Source organism: Manihot esculenta, chromosome 10, assembly GCF_001659605.2.
Source record: "Manihot esculenta cultivar AM560-2 chromosome 10, M.esculenta_v8, whole genome shotgun sequence".
NCBI classification, from domain to species: Eukaryota; Viridiplantae; Streptophyta; class Magnoliopsida; order Malpighiales; family Euphorbiaceae; genus Manihot; species Manihot esculenta.
In genome coordinates, this window is record NC_035170.2 from 28,343,638 (window position 1) to 28,363,105 (window position 19,468).

The 19,468-nt window shown below is 30.9% G+C and overlaps 2 protein-coding genes across 7 annotated transcripts; both read right to left on the minus strand.

Moving 5' to 3' along the window:
* Positions 1-1,607: 1,607 nt before the first annotated feature.
* LOC110624928 (bromodomain-containing protein 2) lies at positions 1,608-7,439 on the minus strand. 4 transcript variants are annotated; one of them, XM_021770393.2, is made up of 8 exons: positions 7,309-7,439; positions 6,365-6,985; positions 6,193-6,270; positions 5,419-5,662; positions 4,529-4,622; positions 3,899-4,037; positions 2,452-2,856; positions 1,608-2,058 (listed from the first exon to the last, which is right to left on the minus strand). In XM_021770393.2, exons 2-8 carry the CDS (start codon positions 6,980-6,982, stop codon positions 1,861-1,863), a joined length of 1,776 nt encoding a protein of 591 aa, XP_021626085.1. In that variant the 5' UTR covers positions 6,983-6,985; positions 7,309-7,439; the 3' UTR covers positions 1,608-1,860. The 4 variants fall into 4 exon arrangements, with proteins under 4 accessions (XP_021626085.1, XP_021626086.1, XP_043817137.1 ...); XM_021770394.2 differs by having other exon boundaries at positions 6,365-6,989; positions 7,309-7,434; XM_043961202.1 differs by having other exon boundaries at positions 6,365-7,002; positions 7,309-7,426.
* Positions 7,440-9,128: 1,689 nt separating this feature from the next.
* Positions 9,129-16,229, minus strand: LOC110625003. Of its 3 annotated transcripts, none has more exons than XM_021770481.2 (12): positions 16,056-16,229; positions 15,527-15,975; positions 15,299-15,376; positions 13,171-13,414; positions 12,555-12,683; positions 11,967-12,325; positions 11,591-11,794; positions 11,406-11,498; positions 11,217-11,324; positions 10,760-11,104; positions 10,608-10,679; positions 9,129-9,383 (listed from the first exon to the last, which is right to left on the minus strand). In XM_021770481.2, exons 2-12 carry the CDS (start codon positions 15,971-15,973, stop codon positions 9,375-9,377), a joined length of 2,088 nt encoding a protein of 695 aa, XP_021626173.1. In that variant the 5' UTR covers positions 15,974-15,975; positions 16,056-16,229; the 3' UTR covers positions 9,129-9,374. The 3 variants fall into 3 exon arrangements, with proteins under 3 accessions (XP_021626173.1, XP_021626172.1, XP_021626175.1); XM_021770480.2 differs by having other exon boundaries at positions 16,060-16,228; XM_021770483.2 differs by lacking the exon at positions 10,608-10,679 and having other exon boundaries at positions 16,060-16,229.
* Between the last annotated feature and the right edge of the window lie 3,239 nt (positions 16,230-19,468).

Below are 19,468 nucleotides of genomic sequence, written 5' to 3' on the forward strand. Positions count from 1 at the left end.
CTTTCCACCATGGTAAATTATTAATTAATTTTTTTTTTTAAAGTGAATGCAACTTCTTCCACCATGATCCTTTCAGTTTTTTATTATTATTATTTTATTTTCAGAGAATGGAGAGTCAAATCTGATTCTCTCCCAATAATTATAATTGGTTACGTCTTAGCCTGTTTGTTTGTATTTTCCTTAGTGGGGTATGCATGCTTCTTCAAGTTTCCAACCCAACTGAAAATTATTATTACGTTTATAAATTTTTGAAAATTTATTAATTTATTTTTATTGTAAAGTTATTCAATTCAAATATTTATGTAAAATTAAACTTTTTAATTATATTGATTCGCACTCACATACTTAGATACGTACAGGTACGTACAGATCCCAATTTAGATGGTACGTACAGATCCCAGCTTCTACTCCTCTAATCTTCAATCCCTAATTTCCATTTCAAAAAAAAATTATATTGATTGATTCATTTGCAGATTCGATTATGGAAAGCCCCCTCTAATCTCCAATCCCTAATCTCCATTTCGAAAAAAATTATGTTGATCGATTCATTTGAAGATTCGATTATGGAAAGCCCTTCAAAGTTTTAAAATAAATTAAATAAACCCATTAATATATATAAAAAAAAAATTATATCTTTTATTCTAGTTATGTCTCTCCATCTATGACTAATATCCTTTACCTCTTTTTTTTTTTTTTCTGTACCTACTCATCTCTTATTAAAATAATTAAAATCAGGTCAGATATGATCATAATTGAATTTGTGAAAACTGACTGCTATGAAGATAATGGAGCATTATCAATGAATCCATGAGAAAAACTTTTTGAATTATTTCATACATACTGAATCATAAATACGTAAATACTGAATCGATCAAATGTTCACCATGGAAGAATTTGAGAAAGATAATATTAATACCATTTTGATTCATATCAATTGACAAAGTATCTATGCAAATACTGACACTGGATATGTTATCATTACTCTTTTGGGAAAAATATATATAAAAATTAACACATCCCCAAGAGATCACTACAGATGCTGACTAGGTATTGTAAACAACTCTATTACAGAGCAAATTTATTATCCTCAGCAGACAAGAACCACCACTTAACTACCAGACTCAGCATTGATAACAAGACAAAATCATCTTCTCACAAATCCCACTTATGAATTCATAATCTTTCTATAATCAAAAGAAAATGCTACATGATGAGACTTTTGCCTTAACGATAGTGGACCAACTTATTTTAGCATGAAATGATAAATCTTAAAGAAATTAAAAAGCAGCTGCCTTTCCTCATTGGAAGACTTGAAACAATCTCTCCCTTGGCTTGTTAGGATTGTCTCTAAATAAGAATCTCCAAAATCAATGTGAAAACAAAGACTTATTCAGCAATCAAGTCATGTTGAAGTCAAGTCTTTCATTCTCTTTATTGAATTCAGCTCAAATCACCAAAAAACTTTAACCCTTTTCATATCATCTTTTTTTTTTTTTTATAAATTTATTCATCATTTCTTTTATTATCTATTCTATTCTAACCACTAAAACTCTATTCAACTTTTTTATCCAACCAAACTTTCAAACAAATTTTTTGACTAATTCATGTGCACACACAACAATTCTACTTTACCATTAATATTGATATAAACAAAACTTCACTTTAATACCCACAATGCATCAAGATCCTTTGTAGTGACATTGGCCCTGTTCGGTAAGGTAATACTCAGTGTTTTGACCTAGTATCTTTTAACTTTTACCTAACCACTGCTAGAATAATTACCTGCTACTAATACGGCTAACAACTACTAAAATAGCTAATATTACAGAACAGGGCCAATGTGAAGTTATCAAAAAGTACCTACTTCATCAAAGTTTCAACGGCAGCATGAATAGAACTTCTACGAGCAGAACCTTCACGCTGAACCAGTGAGTGAGGCCCACTCCAGACAGACTTATGGTTGTCAGGGAAGAGACTTCTGCAAAGACTGAGAAGCAAGGGATTTTCAGAATGGAACTTCTCAAACATTATAGCTTTCTTCCGTCTTTCTTGTGATTCCTGTAACCATGTAAAATTACGGACTCAATAAACCAAACAAAAGACCTGACATCATAGTAATATAACACGAGCATTTTCTTTTCACGAGAAATTATGTTATGCCTGCTGTAAAGTTATCAATTTTGGCTAATATTTTTAATTTTATCATTTTACCCTTGACTTTTATGATTGATTTCAATTTAAGTAACCTTGTTAATAGGTCTCCAAAGGTGTGTGTGCCCCTTCATATGTAGAATGATGACATGAATGAGTTAATATTACTTTATTGATAAAATACCTAATGACTAAAAATCCACCCACCCACTTGCCAGGCTTCCTAGTCACCATATGCTAAGCAAGCTTACTTTACAAGCCCACACACAAATATCACATAAAATTTATCAAGTTAATTACCATATCCTTATTATGCTGAACTTTTGGAGTTTCTTCCTCATGCTGCCCCATTGCATGTCCCTTCACATTATGCTTTTGGCCCTCTGCACCGGCATTCCCTGCTAATCCAGGCTGTTGATTAGGCTCCTCTCCTGATCTATCAGCAAACTCTGGTGTCTCAACCTTCCCAGTCTTTTTAATTTCTATCTCATTCTCTACCTCTTCGTCCTCCTCTTCCTCATCGTCGTCGTCGTCTTCCTCTGCCTCCTCATGCTTCTCCTTGATAGAACTGTTCTGCTGCTCAGTATCCTCAATTTTCACTCCCTGTCCCTTTCCTTCCACCTCAGCATCTGCATCTGGATCTAATGATTCATCCATATTTGAAGATGAATCTTCACCTCCAGGGCTTTCTACAAGTGAAGATTCCTTCAAGAAGAGAGAGAGAGAGAGAAAACAAGTATTATTTTCTTAATTTTTTGTCTTATTCTTCTTATAAGCAAAGAAAGAATAGTACAATGGGAACCAAGTTGGTGCCAACCTTAACATATTTGGAAAATTATTAACAAACAAAAATCAAAGAAACACATTATAGCTATACTTCTTGTTCAAAGGCAAAGATCCCAGCAGTAGTTATTGGGATGAGACTCCATCCTCTTCTTTCCCCCCCTATGTGGTGATATGACAAACCTATTCTATTATAGAAAGGGGACTACAATCAATTAGAATGAACCTCAAGACTCGAGCACACTTTTAAACATTTATGCTTCTAGTTGGTCAACATGTATATTTCACAATTTAAAGGAACAGTCGATACCATTAAGCAGATCCTCCAGCTAATCACTCCACTAATTAATTTGGCTTACAATACACTCGAACAAACGCGCATAGATTCCTTTATTTCCTTCTAATTCCATATTCATACAAAACAGGAAGTGTACTACTGACATTTACTGCATTAGCAAATGGGCATTATTGTCTTTCAGTTGAAACACGACAACAATTATCTTGGGGACAAATTAACAGAGAAATCAGTATGCAATATTTATCACATTCAATCAACATATTAAAATGTAAATAATCATGTGCATGCATGTATATGTATAATTTACATGAACAATTTACAAGTAAAATTCTGCAGAAAATGATTAGTATGATTAAATTAGCTGGTTTTCCACTATACTGTAATTTTTTCCTATGTTAACTACTAAGAACAAAAAAGGGTGCACATTAAGATTCCACCAGCAAGCAACCAACACATATCAAGTATGCAACTATCAGATACTTCTGTCAAAATCAAAAAGATATATTTCAAAATCTCAGTAAATTTAAGAAATATTGGCATGTAACCAAGATCTTGTCAAACTAAATATGGTTACAAACCACGTATTATCAAACTAACTTAAGATCTACTTGATCCATGGAAGTTTTTATATAGTTATCATTCGTTAGTAGCAAAATATAGATGCACCTCTTGCTTTAACTCCTGAGCAAGTTTGTTATCAGCACCTCCAGTCTGACCTTTAGCAAGTCGAGCATTCTCCTCACGCTCTCGTCTCCGACGCTTTAAAACACAAATGGCGCATAGGCAATCAAGTTTATGGCGCCTTCTGCAAATTAGAAGTAGCTATCTTACTTAAAGCTAAGAAAGATTATGATCATCCAATCTTGTGCAATCTATGACATAGGGTATTCTAACATGTGAGAACAAAGCAAAAGCAGGGCATGCAGTTTGTTTGATGCATACATTATATTTTATCCAAGTTTCTTCTTAACAACAGTTAGCAACTGGACTAAACTGAATAAATATGCAACTACAAGATTAAGTGATTCAAAATATCTCAAGAACCACAAACAAAGGGATGGGGAAAAGGAACGATAAAACAATTTTCCTCAGCAAATTGTATGACCATTCACTATTTCCTGCTAGATTTATTTGCTGCTAACGTAGATTTGTCAAATAACATACATGAGACGACTAAAAATTGGATATTCAGATTCCAGGAATTACCATTTCAAGAATTCACAAAATACATCTAGAGCATTGGAGTATGCACACTATGCATTAACAGAAAAAGAATTAACCAGTAGAGAGACATACCCATGACGCTTTTTCGTCTTCTGTTTAGACTGACCACTTTTACCATGTCCCTGACTTGATGCTCCAATGTCCTCCCCTTGAGGACCTTCAGCACCTGGCACAATGAAAGTGAATAATGCTCAGGCTGCCATGGTAAAATGAAGCCAAACAGCCTTAAACCCAATGGAGCAAGCATGTTCCAATTTAAACAACAGGAAGCTAAAAAACAAGTTCCTAACAATCTACAGAGACAAATTGCCTTACATACAAATTGATAAAGGATCATAATGAATCAGAGATGACTTATGATGTTTAGGAACGAAAGAATTTATGACAGCAACCATACATTCTATCTTTCATAGCAAATACGATTTGGCACTAAGAACCTATATGGCAACGGTTCATCCGACTTATAGCCACATATATTTCAGGAAATGAATGCCCCGCCACATTAGTTGTTTCTTGACATATTTTGGCCCCAATAACTCCTGCTTAAGATCCATGTAAGCAAGATAATGATATGGAGGATATAATGGTGCATCAATAATTAAAATTTCACCTCAATTGATAAAATTAGAAGTACTGATATATTGCCAAAACCACTGAAACTCATTTTTTGCCCTTTTCATCAAGGCCTCAAAACTAGCTATTCCTCCATTTTTTTAGTTGTGATTCATAACAATAAGAAACAATAAATAAAAAAAATAAAAAGATCCCATGGCTGCAATGTTTCTGTCATGCCAACTAACAAAAAGTTAGATTACTGTTAAAATGATAAAAATAATCTGTTCATTTAGCTTTTTCTTTTGGCTCTTACAAACAGAAGGGGAAAAAAAGAAAGGCATGTTTTTAAATGAGTCTTAGCACAAAAAAATAATTTGACTCAAATAATACAACCATAAAACACATACCACTGGAACCTCTTGATTGTTCAGTGAATAAACCAGCTGCAGTCCAATACTTCATAAAATTCTTTTTCACCCTTCTCATGAGGTCCAATATATAGTCACCCTTATTGTTATACTTGTAACAATTGTCCCAAATGTATTGAACATCTTTATAGACATCCTCTGAGTTCATATATTTATCACCTTTTTCAAGATTTCTGCATATTGTTCCAAAGTCCATTGGTGTATCAATGATGTCAAAATAATCCTGGTTAAATGTACCAACAAAAAAAAAATTATTCTATGTGAAGAAATAAACATCTCAAGCAGTCTGGCATAAAATATAGGACTATTATCAGAAAAAGAACGGAAAAAAAAAAACTAGTACTACCACATTTTCTGTTCAGTCAGCATAAAGAAATACTGAATGTTCAAAGATGGATATTTTTTCTCTTGTTATATAGAGGTGGAGATTGACATGACAATGAAGAAGACAGATGAGATTCCTATGTTTTACATGAGGGTGGTCCTTACATAGAGAGAAATGCAGAGAATAATAATAAGCCAGCAAGCATAAATGAGAGTCCTAAGAATTTATGATACATACACTCAAAGACAAGTAAAGGTCAATGCCAAATTAATTGCAAAGCTTTACTGATCTTGGCAATGAAATATAATATTCAAACACAAAGCTTGCAAAGTGATGGACAAGGGAAAAAAGGTACTAAAGTATTATGCTATAAGGACCATAAAACATAATGTCATCAAGCATCCCAAACAACAAGTATTTCCACTTACAGGTATTCCTAAAGCTTCAGGATTGACAGGAACATTGAAGGGTTCAGCTGCATCCATTTTCATTACCTTCTTAATCACCTGCAAGGATAAATATAACAATAATAAGTACTCCAAACTCGACAATATGCAGTCAAGAAACACAAAGGAATCCCAATTGAAACTTCTTACTCACCAACAAGGCAGAATCTAACTCTTGTTTGCTATATTGATATTCTTGATGAGGTGTCTTTGGTTCCTTTTGTTGTAAACTCTCATCCTGTGCCATTCCAGTGCTACTCTTCTCGACATTCAATCCGCCCAGCACTTTTGACGGCTTAATCTTGATACTGCCAGGTTTCTTTGACACATGTCCAGGAACACCAGTTTTAATTTCGGACAGGGAGTTGCCAGTATCTTCCATTTTATCACCAACCACACCTTGTTTCTCCAAACCCAGTTGGGGGCTACTCTTATCAGTATCGCTCGGTGATTCTAACACCTTTGAAGTCTTGAGCTTAACCTTAACACGCCCAACTGACTTTCCTGCAGTCTTGTCAATTGAACCATCAGGGTTGATACTAGCAAGATTCAGTGGCTGGTCTGTACCAGTGGAAGAAGGTGTATCAATCTCCATTCCAGATTCATATTCTTCATTATTATGACTGTCAACATTGTTATTATTATCATCGTCCTCATCTGCAGCAGAATTATCTTCCCCATCCAAACTAACTAAATTTACAACTGCCTCAGTTGTGGCAGGCACAGGAGGGCCCTTTTGCTTGCCTTTCTTGTTCCCTCTCTTTCGTTTCATATTCTACCTTATACAGAATTCCAAAACAAAATAATCATAAATCCACAATTCAACACATTTTCAGAATATCCCAATAAGTTGCAATTAATTTCCAAGCTCATTGCTTTACATTGAAAAGAAAAAATGAAAAATAATACACTGGGTATAAAATTTTTGAAATTTTGTCGTTGAATTATCGAAAATATGAAGCTTCAAAGAAAATTACAAGCAAAATCCCAAGACAGATAGCACAAGGTACACTTCAAGTCTTCCCTAGCAAGCAAACCCTAGAATTAACCCTGACAAAAAGCAAAAGCGTAAATTAACAGATGATAAATAGCACATACCTTCTTCCAGTTGAAGGAGAAATTCGAGCTAATAATTGATTCGGAGGATATACAGACAGATAGAGAGCTCTGTTAGGGAGGTTTAAGGTTTTACAATTTTGCGAGGCTTTGAGCATTCAATTCAATTAAGAACATTTTTATTTTAAAAAGGACTTAATCAGCGAAAGCGGTGTCGTTTAATAGTAACTGAATTTTATTTATTTAAAAAAATGCTTTTATAAGTTCGTTACTATGAATTATTTAATGAATTTGCCCTAAATTTCCTTTTTTTTTATGTAGATGTAATTATTATGAATTTGACTTTTTACGGTTATTTAAAATAAAATTTTTTATAAAATTTTAATTGAAATTGAATTTTTTAAATTATTTTATTTAAAATAAACAAAAATAATTAAAATTTCATCATATATAAAAATAAAATTATAAATAATTTTATAATAATTTATTAAAAAATTTTATAAAATCATTTATATTAAATGAAGATAAAATAAATTAATACTTTCCAATTAAATATTTATATATAAATTTATAAGCTCATTATACATTTCTATACAAAGAAATTAAATTTGAGGGTATTTGACTCCGATTGCTTTTTTTTAAAAAAAAAATTTAAAACTTACAAGCTACTTATAAATTAATAAAAATAAATAAATGATTTGGTATTATTTTTTATATTATTTAAAAAATTAATATAAATTCAAAACAAGTAAAGAGTTATATCACTTTCTTGTAATTTTTATTTATTTATTTATTAATGATGTTATTTTATACATATGGATATTTTTTTTACTATAATTCTATTTATTCTTAAAATTTTTTAAGAAAATAACTAGGCGATCATTAGTAAAAATTGAATTCAGTTGATTATTATAAATTTATTAAATTGTGTAATAATTATTTTATTATTAGAATAAAATAAGTAGTTAATTTGTTAAATTTTTATATTTAATTATTTATTGATATATTTGTATCGCTAAAATTATCTTATTATGATATTTTTGTATGATAATGTAATTTTTTTTTTATAAAAGTAAGAAGTCCGCTCTTTTATCTTGATGAATACGTAAGAGTTTGGCTCACTTGAATTGAAAAAAGTTTAAACCGTACCGCACAGTTCCAACCTTAGGTTTCCAATTTATTTCTTTTGAAAAAGCACAAGGCGTCGTATAAACCCAGTTTACAGTAACTCATTCGATTATTATTTTCTCAAATAAATTACATTTATATAAATTTAATATATAATTAAATGAATTTTATAAATTAATAAAATAAATTAACATATATAATAAATATAATATTATATTATAAATAAATTAAAATAATTAATATAATTTTTATAATTATATTTATATAAATTTAATATATAATTAAATTAATATAATAAAATATAAAAATTAAATAAATATAATTCAAATTAATTACTACTGCACTTGAACATTTATAATTGTTTTTTAATTAATAGTTTACTGTACAGTAAACAAAAAATAATGAAGTAAACAAAATATAATGAATCAGACATCGGTTCTATCGCATTTTATAAATGTGATAGAATTTTGTTTTTTTATTTATTTTTTAAAAAAATTAGACCCAGAACTTTGCCTTCATCCAGAAAATTTTTTTCTGGAACTAAGATTTTAGAATTTTTTTTTTTTTAAATCTTGAAACAGTAAAAAGCTCCTTCAATTACACACACTGCCCATCAGAATTACAAAAGCATCATCTGAACAACTAATAAGCCAAAAGCGAAAAATCTCTGCAGGTTCCTTTTATAATTCTCATTGTCATTTTCATCTATGCATCAACATAAAGAATACCAACCATGATCAGCAATCACTCCAAAACCAAATAATATAGAACTCTGATTACAAGCAACAAAATTCATGATTATGAACAATTCATGCATAAATACATAAAGCTTGTGTAGCAGTTGGCATTATGTGTCCAATCCAAAAAGGCAGGTTCAATCCATCAAGCCTAACAATAATATCCTGTGCCAACAGAAGGGGAGAGATGTTCCAAAACATAAATTGAGCAAGTACTGTGAGCATCATGCGTCTCTGTAGTCTCTAGTCAACCTGCATGTAAGGCAGGAATATAACAAAAAGTTAAAAAATTTATTTATTGTAGTCTCAATAGAGGTCAATGATCATAATCAGCACATATTCCAAATTAAAAGTTTATGTAAGGTGCTGCAGTAGGACAGCAAAACCAGCCAACTTCTCATCAGATGGAAGGACAAATCGGGCAAATAGGAGACCCATTATAATAAGATAAAGGTGTTCTTTAACAAAGTCAGGAAGTGGTTTAAGAGCATCCAACTCACTCCCACCTGGATATTTACTTTTTATTGATATACCCTTTCATTAACGCAATTCCTTTCTCTCATTTATAGGTTACACTATCCCCTCAATAAATGGTGAAGCAAGTATCTAACACAATCATCTTCTACTCTAGACTCAACCCCTGTGTGTGCCAGTACTCTGCATAGGACAAATTGAATAGGATAAACGTCAATCAAGCACTAAGATTATGTTTATTATGAACACATGGAATAGTCATAAACGCTAGCATTGTGGAATTAAATCCACTTTTTCCCTAAACTTGAGGCAATGTCCAATTTTGCCCAAAAAATTAAGTTTTTAGTCCAATTTACTGAAACCCTTTGATTTAGGATCAAACTAGCGCATCTTTGACAACAACAACAAAAAAAAAGGATGAGAAATAATGATTTCCAAATTTTTAATAATAAAATATTAATTTTATATTTTTAATATTACAAAAAAATATTTTTAATATTTAAAATATAAAATTAATATTTTATCATAAAAGTTGAAAAATTATTATTTTCACCTTTTTTGCTAAAAGTGGGCTAATTTGATGCTTGATCAAAAGGTTTAGGTAACTGGCTAAAAACTTAAATTTAGGCAAAATTGGATATTGCCTCAAAGTTTAGAGGCAAAAATGACATTTCTTCCATATAATTGTGGACCCATAGAATATTTAAGAGCAAATTATTTTAAAAGTTGAGGTTATGGTATGGCCTAATACTCATTCCCTATTTAAAATTAGCTATTACTATAAATGATGAAATGTTGATATTTGTGAATAACTTTACAACATCCACATGGTTTAGCCATCCATCCCCAACCCACTAAAAATGGGTAGACATTTTTAATCTAGTCAACCATGAATTCAAAGTTCATAACTACTCCATGCCCTCTTTGACAAAAATAAAATAAAATAACTAAAGTGTGCATGGACATTGAAAAAGAAACCCTACAGAGGAAAAGTGTCATCACCTCATCAGATTGAACTGCATGACTTGATGAATGTGCTTGTGGCAGTAAATCTTTAGGAGCATTTTTAGGAAACTATCAGAAATGAAGAGTAATGTCATGCAATGCAAAATGCTATATACTCTACAATTTAATTCAACAATACCCATAGATACCTGTTTTGAACCCAAAGCACCCATCTTGTCAATCAGATTCTCCATATTTGAAGTCATCTTAACTATCTGTGCTTCAAGGGATGCATACTTTTGCTCCATTGCCTCCATTTTGTTTAACATCTTGCTTACCTCCTCATTAGCTGATCTTTTGGCCTCCAAACCCATCCTCATAAGACTATAAGGGCTAGGTTTTTGGCCCCAGACATCAGCAGGACTGGGACCCAACCCGACCAAGTGCATATGGCTACCTTTTCCTTTTCCCATAACTTGGCCGTAGGTGTCATCATAGTCATCACTGCCATGTGAAGTCCGCTGCTTCTGAGCTTCTAGTTTACGGAGTTTTGTCTGCAAGGAAGATTCGAGTATTCAGTTTATAAGGTTTAAGTACTGCACAAAGGAAATTATGTGGAATAACAACATGAGTAATAAGTGCGCAGCCTAGTTAATTGAAACATACTATTGCTTCTGCTGCTACTTTGTCCACAGGTCGTCCATCCTTACGTGTACGGGTTAGGATGTATAACTCTCCTCTAGTAAGTTCCTTTCCATCAGCCCTCTTTGCAAGCTATCATCACATAAGCAACAATAAATTTGCATGTCTTTTATATACTATGTGCAAATACAAGTTCCAAAAAGTTTGGATTACCTCTTCCTCGCGTATCCTTGCAAAGCTCTTTGTACCTGCAGCATGGGCACTCTTCTGCTTTGCACGGTTAGCCTTATTTCTAGCACAACGCAACTGTAATGCCATAGGTAAGTTTGAAAATATGAGTATCCACACGATATACAAATAATAACTTGTAAACTGCCATAGCCATAGCTAGCACATACCTGCACCTCTTCAGAGTTCCAATGCAATACAAGGGCTGCCCATTGATCAGGAAGGACTCTTTTGTTACAGTCCTTCAAACGTTCCTCATCAGTTGTATGAGGGTTATAATGGTCAGCCTTTAATCTTGCTTTCCAGTTCCTCCATTTTGATGCAAGGGACTTCATAACCCAAGTTTTGCCCGTGGGGTCAATATCAAACTTCATCTGCATCACAAACAAGAAAGGAATCAGTCAAGAAACAATAAAGTTAAAAAATATTTGAAAGAACAAAATCAAGAAGATAAAGGAGATTTTCTTTTGTCCCTTTCAATATCAACCCTCCCAGGCTCCCACCCTATCGCTTTACCACTAAGAAGAGAATGTGATTTCTTGATACCTGCACAAGCTGCCACATATCCTCTTTGTTTGCATCTGGTATTCTTGACCAGTCCAGAAAATTAAGTGGCGCCATCTTACCATTTCGTGCTATGATGCCCAAGAAGGAAGATAGCTTTGATGCTTCAGCACCAACAGGTTGTCCCAGCATGTTGATAGGGACAAGTATTCGCTCACCCTCAGGCAAGTCAAACATGAAATGGCATTGAGTGGGACCTCGACCGCTCTTCTTTCTCTTAAGTGTGGTGTTTTGGGACCTAGGAGGGTGGTTGCGGCTCCCAGGGCCCGACACTGATGGGATTTCAGAGTATCTCTTCGTATGTCTTCTTCCCCCCTTGCTAGCGTCAACATGTGGCATGCCTAATCATCTCACATAAAATACCAACAAATAAAAAGGGCTGTAGGTTAACAAAAAAAGTAACACAAGAAAAAGGAAAAAAGGAAGCTGATTAAATTCACCTAAAGAGATATATGCAAGACCTGTGCATTTGTATTACTGCTTTCTTTTTCTCACTTCTAATTGTGCACATATCAAAATCCAAAAAAAATATTTTCATCTACATCATCAAAACTTTCAAGAATAGCATACCTGCACCAGAAACACCTACACTTGCCTGAGAAGGCTGAGGCCGCCAAATGCCTGTCCTAGGCTGATTTGATTCACTTGCTTGGCAGTGGCTGGGTTGAGGTTGGTTCATGCTGGTAAACAATTGATCCACTGAACAGCCAGGTACACATCCATTGTGTGTCAAGGTGCAATCCAAAGGAAATAGTAAGTGCAGATGGCCAACAAAATAATCAGAGGTCAGCACATATTTAACAGAGCTCAAACATTGAAACATCACTAGTATACGGCAATGACACTATAATCATGAACTAACAGGCTGCAGGAGATATCAGACAATCTTAGTAGATTTAATAAATAAAACATCACAATGGGCTAATAGGATGCATATCCATGGATCATTTCAGAAATGAAGAAGGAAATCATGCCCTGCAACTAATTTTGTATACCTAACTAATTATTTCTACCAAATAACCAAAAACATGATTTCCAATGAAGAAATACCTTTCCCCTTTGTTAATGAGAAGTAGTTTTTATGATTTTCGTGAAATCTAGGAACTAATCCGGCAAAATTATGCTCTAAGAACTGCACTAGCCAAGTCAAGCAAACAAAGAAAAAGCATAAGCATGAAATTCATACCACCAGGCTTCTTCAGAATATCACTTCGTAGTCCTGAAGCAGTCCAGTATTTCATAAACTTCTTCTTCACCCTTTTCATAAGGTACACAATGTAGTCACCCTTTTTGTTATACTTGCGACAATTCTCCCAAATATGCTCCACATCCTTATACACATCTTCTGCGTTCAGGTACTTGATACCATTTTGAAGATTGCTACTTATTGTTCCAAAATCCATAGGCATATCTACGACAGTATAATAATCCTGCTCATCATGATAGACCCCCAGCAACCCAACAGGAGAGAGAGATCAGTCCATGTCATACATTGGTTATGAGAGGGGGAAAAACACGTCATATATCCAATCACAAATGAACAACAGAATAAGCATGCACAATATACAAAACAAAACTTTGATGCTATTATTGTGAAATTGGACACCATAGTGGAAAGGCATAATCATTATGCTTTTAATAAAACTCTTATTACTATCCGCATTTTTTCATATAAGGGTGATGAAAAGAGAAGATGAAGTGCAAATGAAACCTGTTTCATCTGGAATAAAACAAAAAGGCAAATGCATTGCACCCATAAGTCATAGAATGCAATTTTTTAGTCTCTCCCCAAAACTTGTCAGGGATGAACAATAAAAAAAGAGATTGCAGAAGTGCTTGGCCATCTTCAAAATTCCCAGCAATGGGTGTTACGCATGTGTAAAATTTAGCCATTTAGTTATCTGCAGGGGTGGATTTAGGCATGGGCCCCAATGAAATTTTAGAAAATTTCTTTAGGGTATTAAGGTAGAGTTCCCATAGAACTAAATAACTAAGAGGAAAATTACCATTAAGTCCCTAATTTTTTAAAAAATTCATTAGTTTATTTTTATTTGAAAATTATTTAATTAAAATATTTTTTGTTCTATAAAATCAAATTCTTTAGTTTTTCTATCAAAAATCTATTAAAATATCTTGATTATTTATATTAGTTAGTTCATAATCATATAATTTTAATGATACATATCATTTAGTCCTCGTAAATTTAAATATCCAGACCATTGAGTCTTTGTGAACAAAGGATAAAACAACTTAGCTAACGATTTAGTTGACAAATGGACTAAACAATATAAATTTCCCAAAAACATAGAAACTTGATAGTAATTCTTCTATAAATAAAACCCCAATCCCACTACTATTTTTATAGCAATCACACTTACTTATATATCCTCTCCCCTATTTCTTCATTAATCCATAAAATTTTCTTCTAATCGTCAAGATTTCAACTGCTCTTATCCTGCTTATTTTTTTTAAAATATTGATAAAATAAATTATCAACTCATCATTTTTTTTGTGTACATTGTTTTTTATTATTAAGAAGTGATAGTTGTTTCTGATCATCTCTATTTATATGATTAAGTTATATATTTTAGTCTATTTAAATGTAGGAAATAAATTTTAAATGAAAAAAAAATAGTTTTATGAGTAGCAGTTTTATGTACTACTACATTTAGAAAAAAAAAATTAAATAGGTAATGTTTTAAATTATTTAAAAATTAAAGATCTTAAATATAGATAAAAACCAAATAATGCTTTCATATGCAATAGTTTAAACTACTGATTATAAAAAAAAATCTAAAAACTCATATTCTACATTTTATATGAATTTAACTTGCAAAAATTTGACATATATAATTTTTTTTTCATTACTTTATTTGAACTTGATTCTCTACTTGACAACTTTGATTTTGATGTGTATATAGACAACAATTTTTTTCTGAAATGAGTGAAATTTGCGATTTTACTGAGCAAATAAAACTGGGCACCGTTACTTCAAGTTTTGCATCAGCCACTGGTTATCTGACTAGTCTGATCTTCAAATCTAAGGTAACAGAAATCCACTAAAAGATTTAAGTGACTTTAATTTTTGCTCCATAACACCTTCACTGCCTCGATAATGCAAATAAGTGTATGAGGAACAAGTTGCTCTTTTTTCCTCTGCAATGCCTCTATTCTAAACCCTGGACATGTCATGTCTAATGCAGGTACTCCCATAGCCTCTCATGTTGTTCGAGAGATAAGTACTACCCTAACATGCAAATAGAGTTTATACTCATGCAACATATACAATGCACCAAATAGCCATTGACACTTACAGGTAGTCCCTGAGCGACAGGATCCACAGGAGCATTGAAAGGTACAGCCTCATCCATTTCCATAACCTTCTTAATCACCTTTAGCACAAATAAAAAGTTCAAAAAAAAAAAAAACCATCAAAACTTTTCCTACACAAAACCAAACATTTGGGACCTCCAATAATCTCAAATCACAGAAACCACAAACTTCACCCAAAAGCCCAATAACCTAAAAAATGTCCCACATACCTCTAAGGTAGCTTTCAATTCATTCTGGTTAATCCGAGAATAATGAGATGGGTTCTTCGACTGTAGTTCTTTCCTGCTTGAAGATCTCATTCCCTTAGACGTCTTAACTGTAGCACTTGTACCTTTCTTTGAGGCTTCCCCTCTCTTAGGTCGAGCACGTTTGTTAGCTGGTCTGTTCACCATCCATTCAGTTGTTGGTTCATGAAAACCACTACCAACTCCTCCCTCGAAATGAAACCCATCACTTTCGCCTGAAGAAGAAGACGACGAAGACGCAGACGAACTATCAGAATCATACAAACTAAACCCATAATCATTAGGTCGATCAGGCACAGAAGTTCCATCGACATTTTTGGCAACGAAGTCCAAAAACGCTTCCTCATCAACATTCTCCACAGTAGGCTTTTTCGCACCAGATTTTTTGGGGCGTCCACGCTTCCGTTTCATATCTATAAACAACGCTATAATCAGTCTTTCAATGATAAAAAGGAAGCAAAATAAAAAGGAAAAATGAAAAATTGATGGGTACCTACTTCGATTTGTGAATTATGTATAAGTTTAGGAATTGGGGTTTAGAAAAGTTGAGAATCCGAGGCGTTGGGTTGGGAATGGGGAGATGAGAAATGAGAACGGAAGCGTTGGTGCACTGGCAGTGTCGCCAAATGCAGTAATAGACGAGTGGGATTTCGGAACTTGGCGTAGGCTTCTGTTATGCTTTGTTTGACTGAGCGTTAAATTTTAATTTTTTTAATTAAAATTGTTGTTGAATTATTATTAAAATATTAAATAAATTTAAATAATATTAAATAAATTAAATAAAGGAGTATTAATTTTTTTATAAAAATAAAACTTTATAAATAATAATCTTTTATTATATTAAAAAATAATTACAAATAAAATAAAATTAGCTATATTTTTTAATTATAAACAATTAAAACTAAAAATAAATATTTAATGTAAAATAAAAATTTTAATTTTAATTTTAAATTTTATTATATTTAAATAAAATTAATAATTAATACATTTTTTATTTTAATTACAATCTATTTTATAATTATACTATGATAACTTTTTAAAGAATTGCATGCTTATTAACTTTATTATATAATAAGTATTATTACATAAATAAAAATTTTATATTTTTATTTTAATTAAATTATTAAATATTAATTTAATTAAGTTTATATATGGTTTGTATTTAATAACAATTTTAATTAATTGATATATATATATTAAAATTTTATAGAGTTTAAATACTATATGAATTTGATTTATTAAACTAGTAGTTTTAATTGGTTTAAATTATTTTTATTTATTATTATGTCTTTAAAAATACACAAGTATAATATTTAATTTTCAATATTATCTCCAACAATTATTTATAATTTTTTATTTTTATAAATTAATTTTATTTTTAATAAAAATACTATTTTTATATTCAATTATTTTTGTCCACTTCCTAAACTTATTATCTATTTTTTATACTATAATAATATATAAATTAATTATTATAACTCTATTTAATTTTCTCTTAATTTTAAGAATTTTTTAAAATATTTTTTATTATTTAATAAAATTTAATATCTTTAAAATGAGTATAATTAAAAAATAAAAAAATATTTTTTAATATACGTAAAAAATAAAATGAATAAAAATTATATGATAGAGAAATATTTTTATAATATCTTTTTATTATTAAATTTAATTTGGAAATTTATGTAAATTTAAAATATTAATTTCATTTATTTTAATAATAAAGTATTTAATTTGATTGGTCATAAAAAAAATTAATATATATTAAATAAAACAAAAATATGATAAAATTAGAAGAAAGTAAAATAAAAGTTAAAAGTTTATTTTATAAAATAATTCTATCATAATTTGAAAATTAATATAAATATATTCTAAAATATTAAATTTAAAATAAAACATAGGATAATGAACATATTTTTTATATAAATTTTAAAATGCTTTTCGATTAATAATTAAAGTGTGAATAAAAAATATAACGTTTTAATTTTTATTAAAATGGTAGCAAATTAAAACCAAAATAATATATATGGACATATTTTTAAAGTAAAAAAATAAAAAAATCAATTTCTAAATTTTGTTAACTATTTAATTGTCCCGTATTAATTATTTACTTGTCAAAATAGTTAGCAAATTCTAAAGTAAAATTCTTTTTGACAAATATTTCACCTCCACCCGTAAAATACTAAATAATTTTTTTAAGGAAAAATTATTTTTTAGTATTTGAGATATAGTCTAATTAAAAGATTCGTATTTTTATTTTTAGAACTCAATACTTTCGTCTTTAAAATTTAATTCCATTAAAATTAGATATTTTTCCGTCAAAAGCACTGTTAATGACAGGAAAAATGATCGAATTACATTTTATAGAACTCAACACTTTAGTCCTTAATATTTAATTTCTATAAATTTATAGGTTTCTCTCAAAAAATTGAAGAAAAAAAATATGTTTTCGTCCCTAAAATATTATATAATTAACAGATTTGTCCTTCTATTTTTCAAATTCAACACTTTAGTCCCTAAAATTTAATTTCGTCAAAATTCAAGGAAGAAAATCTCAATTTCAAACTCAATCTCCATAAACAAATAAAAATTTCAATAAATTTAAGATTCAAATTGTGTGAAGATAATAAAAATCAAAATATATAAAATTTAGATTATTAAAAATAAAAAGTTAGAATTCAATAGAAATTATTTTTGTGGTGCCGCTCGCTGTGGATCACTTCTTGCAATTTGAAAAATTCATGAAAATGTCTCTGACATTTTAAAAAGTCTACTAGTTAATTTTTCCATTAATTTTAGTTGTTAAGTATTATAAAAAAATATAAAATACCCCTGATATGAAGGGACTAATTAGTAAACTTTTTAATAATTTGAGGGACCAACTAATAATTTTTTTTAAACTATAGGGACTAAATAGTAAAATATTTAGTAATAAAATTAATAGAGGAACTAACTATAGACTTTTTAAAATATCAGAGACATCTTAATATATTTTTCAAAATTGAGGGACTAAATAGCGAGTTTTTCCATCCTATAGAAGCTAAATAGTAATTTTTTTATTTTATTATTGATAAGGGTATTTTTAAAATTATATTTATTCTCTTTCTTTTGACCAAGTGAAAATTATTGACTTAACAGAAATTTTTTACGGAGAGATTTTGGATTTTGACGGAATTAAACCTCAAAGACGAAAGTATTTGATTCTAAAAATATAGGGACAAATCCGTTAATTATGTTATACCTTAGAGACTAAAAAATAATTTTTTCTTTTTTAACATTAAAAATATAAAAATCCTATGAGAATCATAAATCGAAGTTGATGGAAATTTGTCCACAATCTGTCTTGTTTTCTTATTTTTGTTTTTCTTCCAGATCGATGCTTATTCATGTGGGACTCCTTTTGTAACGACCCGAAAATCGGACCGCTACCGGCGCTAGGATCCAGATCGGCTTAAGGCCGCCGGGACCCGTAGCAAGCCTGACATATAACCTGTAAACCTGTATAATCCCATACATGATCCACAACATACATAAAAATTAAAACTTTTCTTTACATGAACATCAACCAAACTCAACCTGTGCATAAAACATTAACATAACATTGATCCCTCTGTGGGATCTCATCAGTGCCCCCAAGGGGTGACATAACATACGTTGAGTTGGTTTACATAAACATCGTAAAAATCTCTAAGATCATGTGTTAAAGGGATAGCACAATCTATGGTCAAGCACACACTAACATCCATAAACCTCATTACATAACTATACTGTACTTTTACATTACAATTTGATCATGTCCATTGCTAGCTATTACATAAGCATGACTTCTTTACTCTATCCGGACTCCCGCACTATACTGTACCTGCAAGCCTGGGGGTAAAGGGAGAGGGGTGAGCTAAAAGCCCAGTG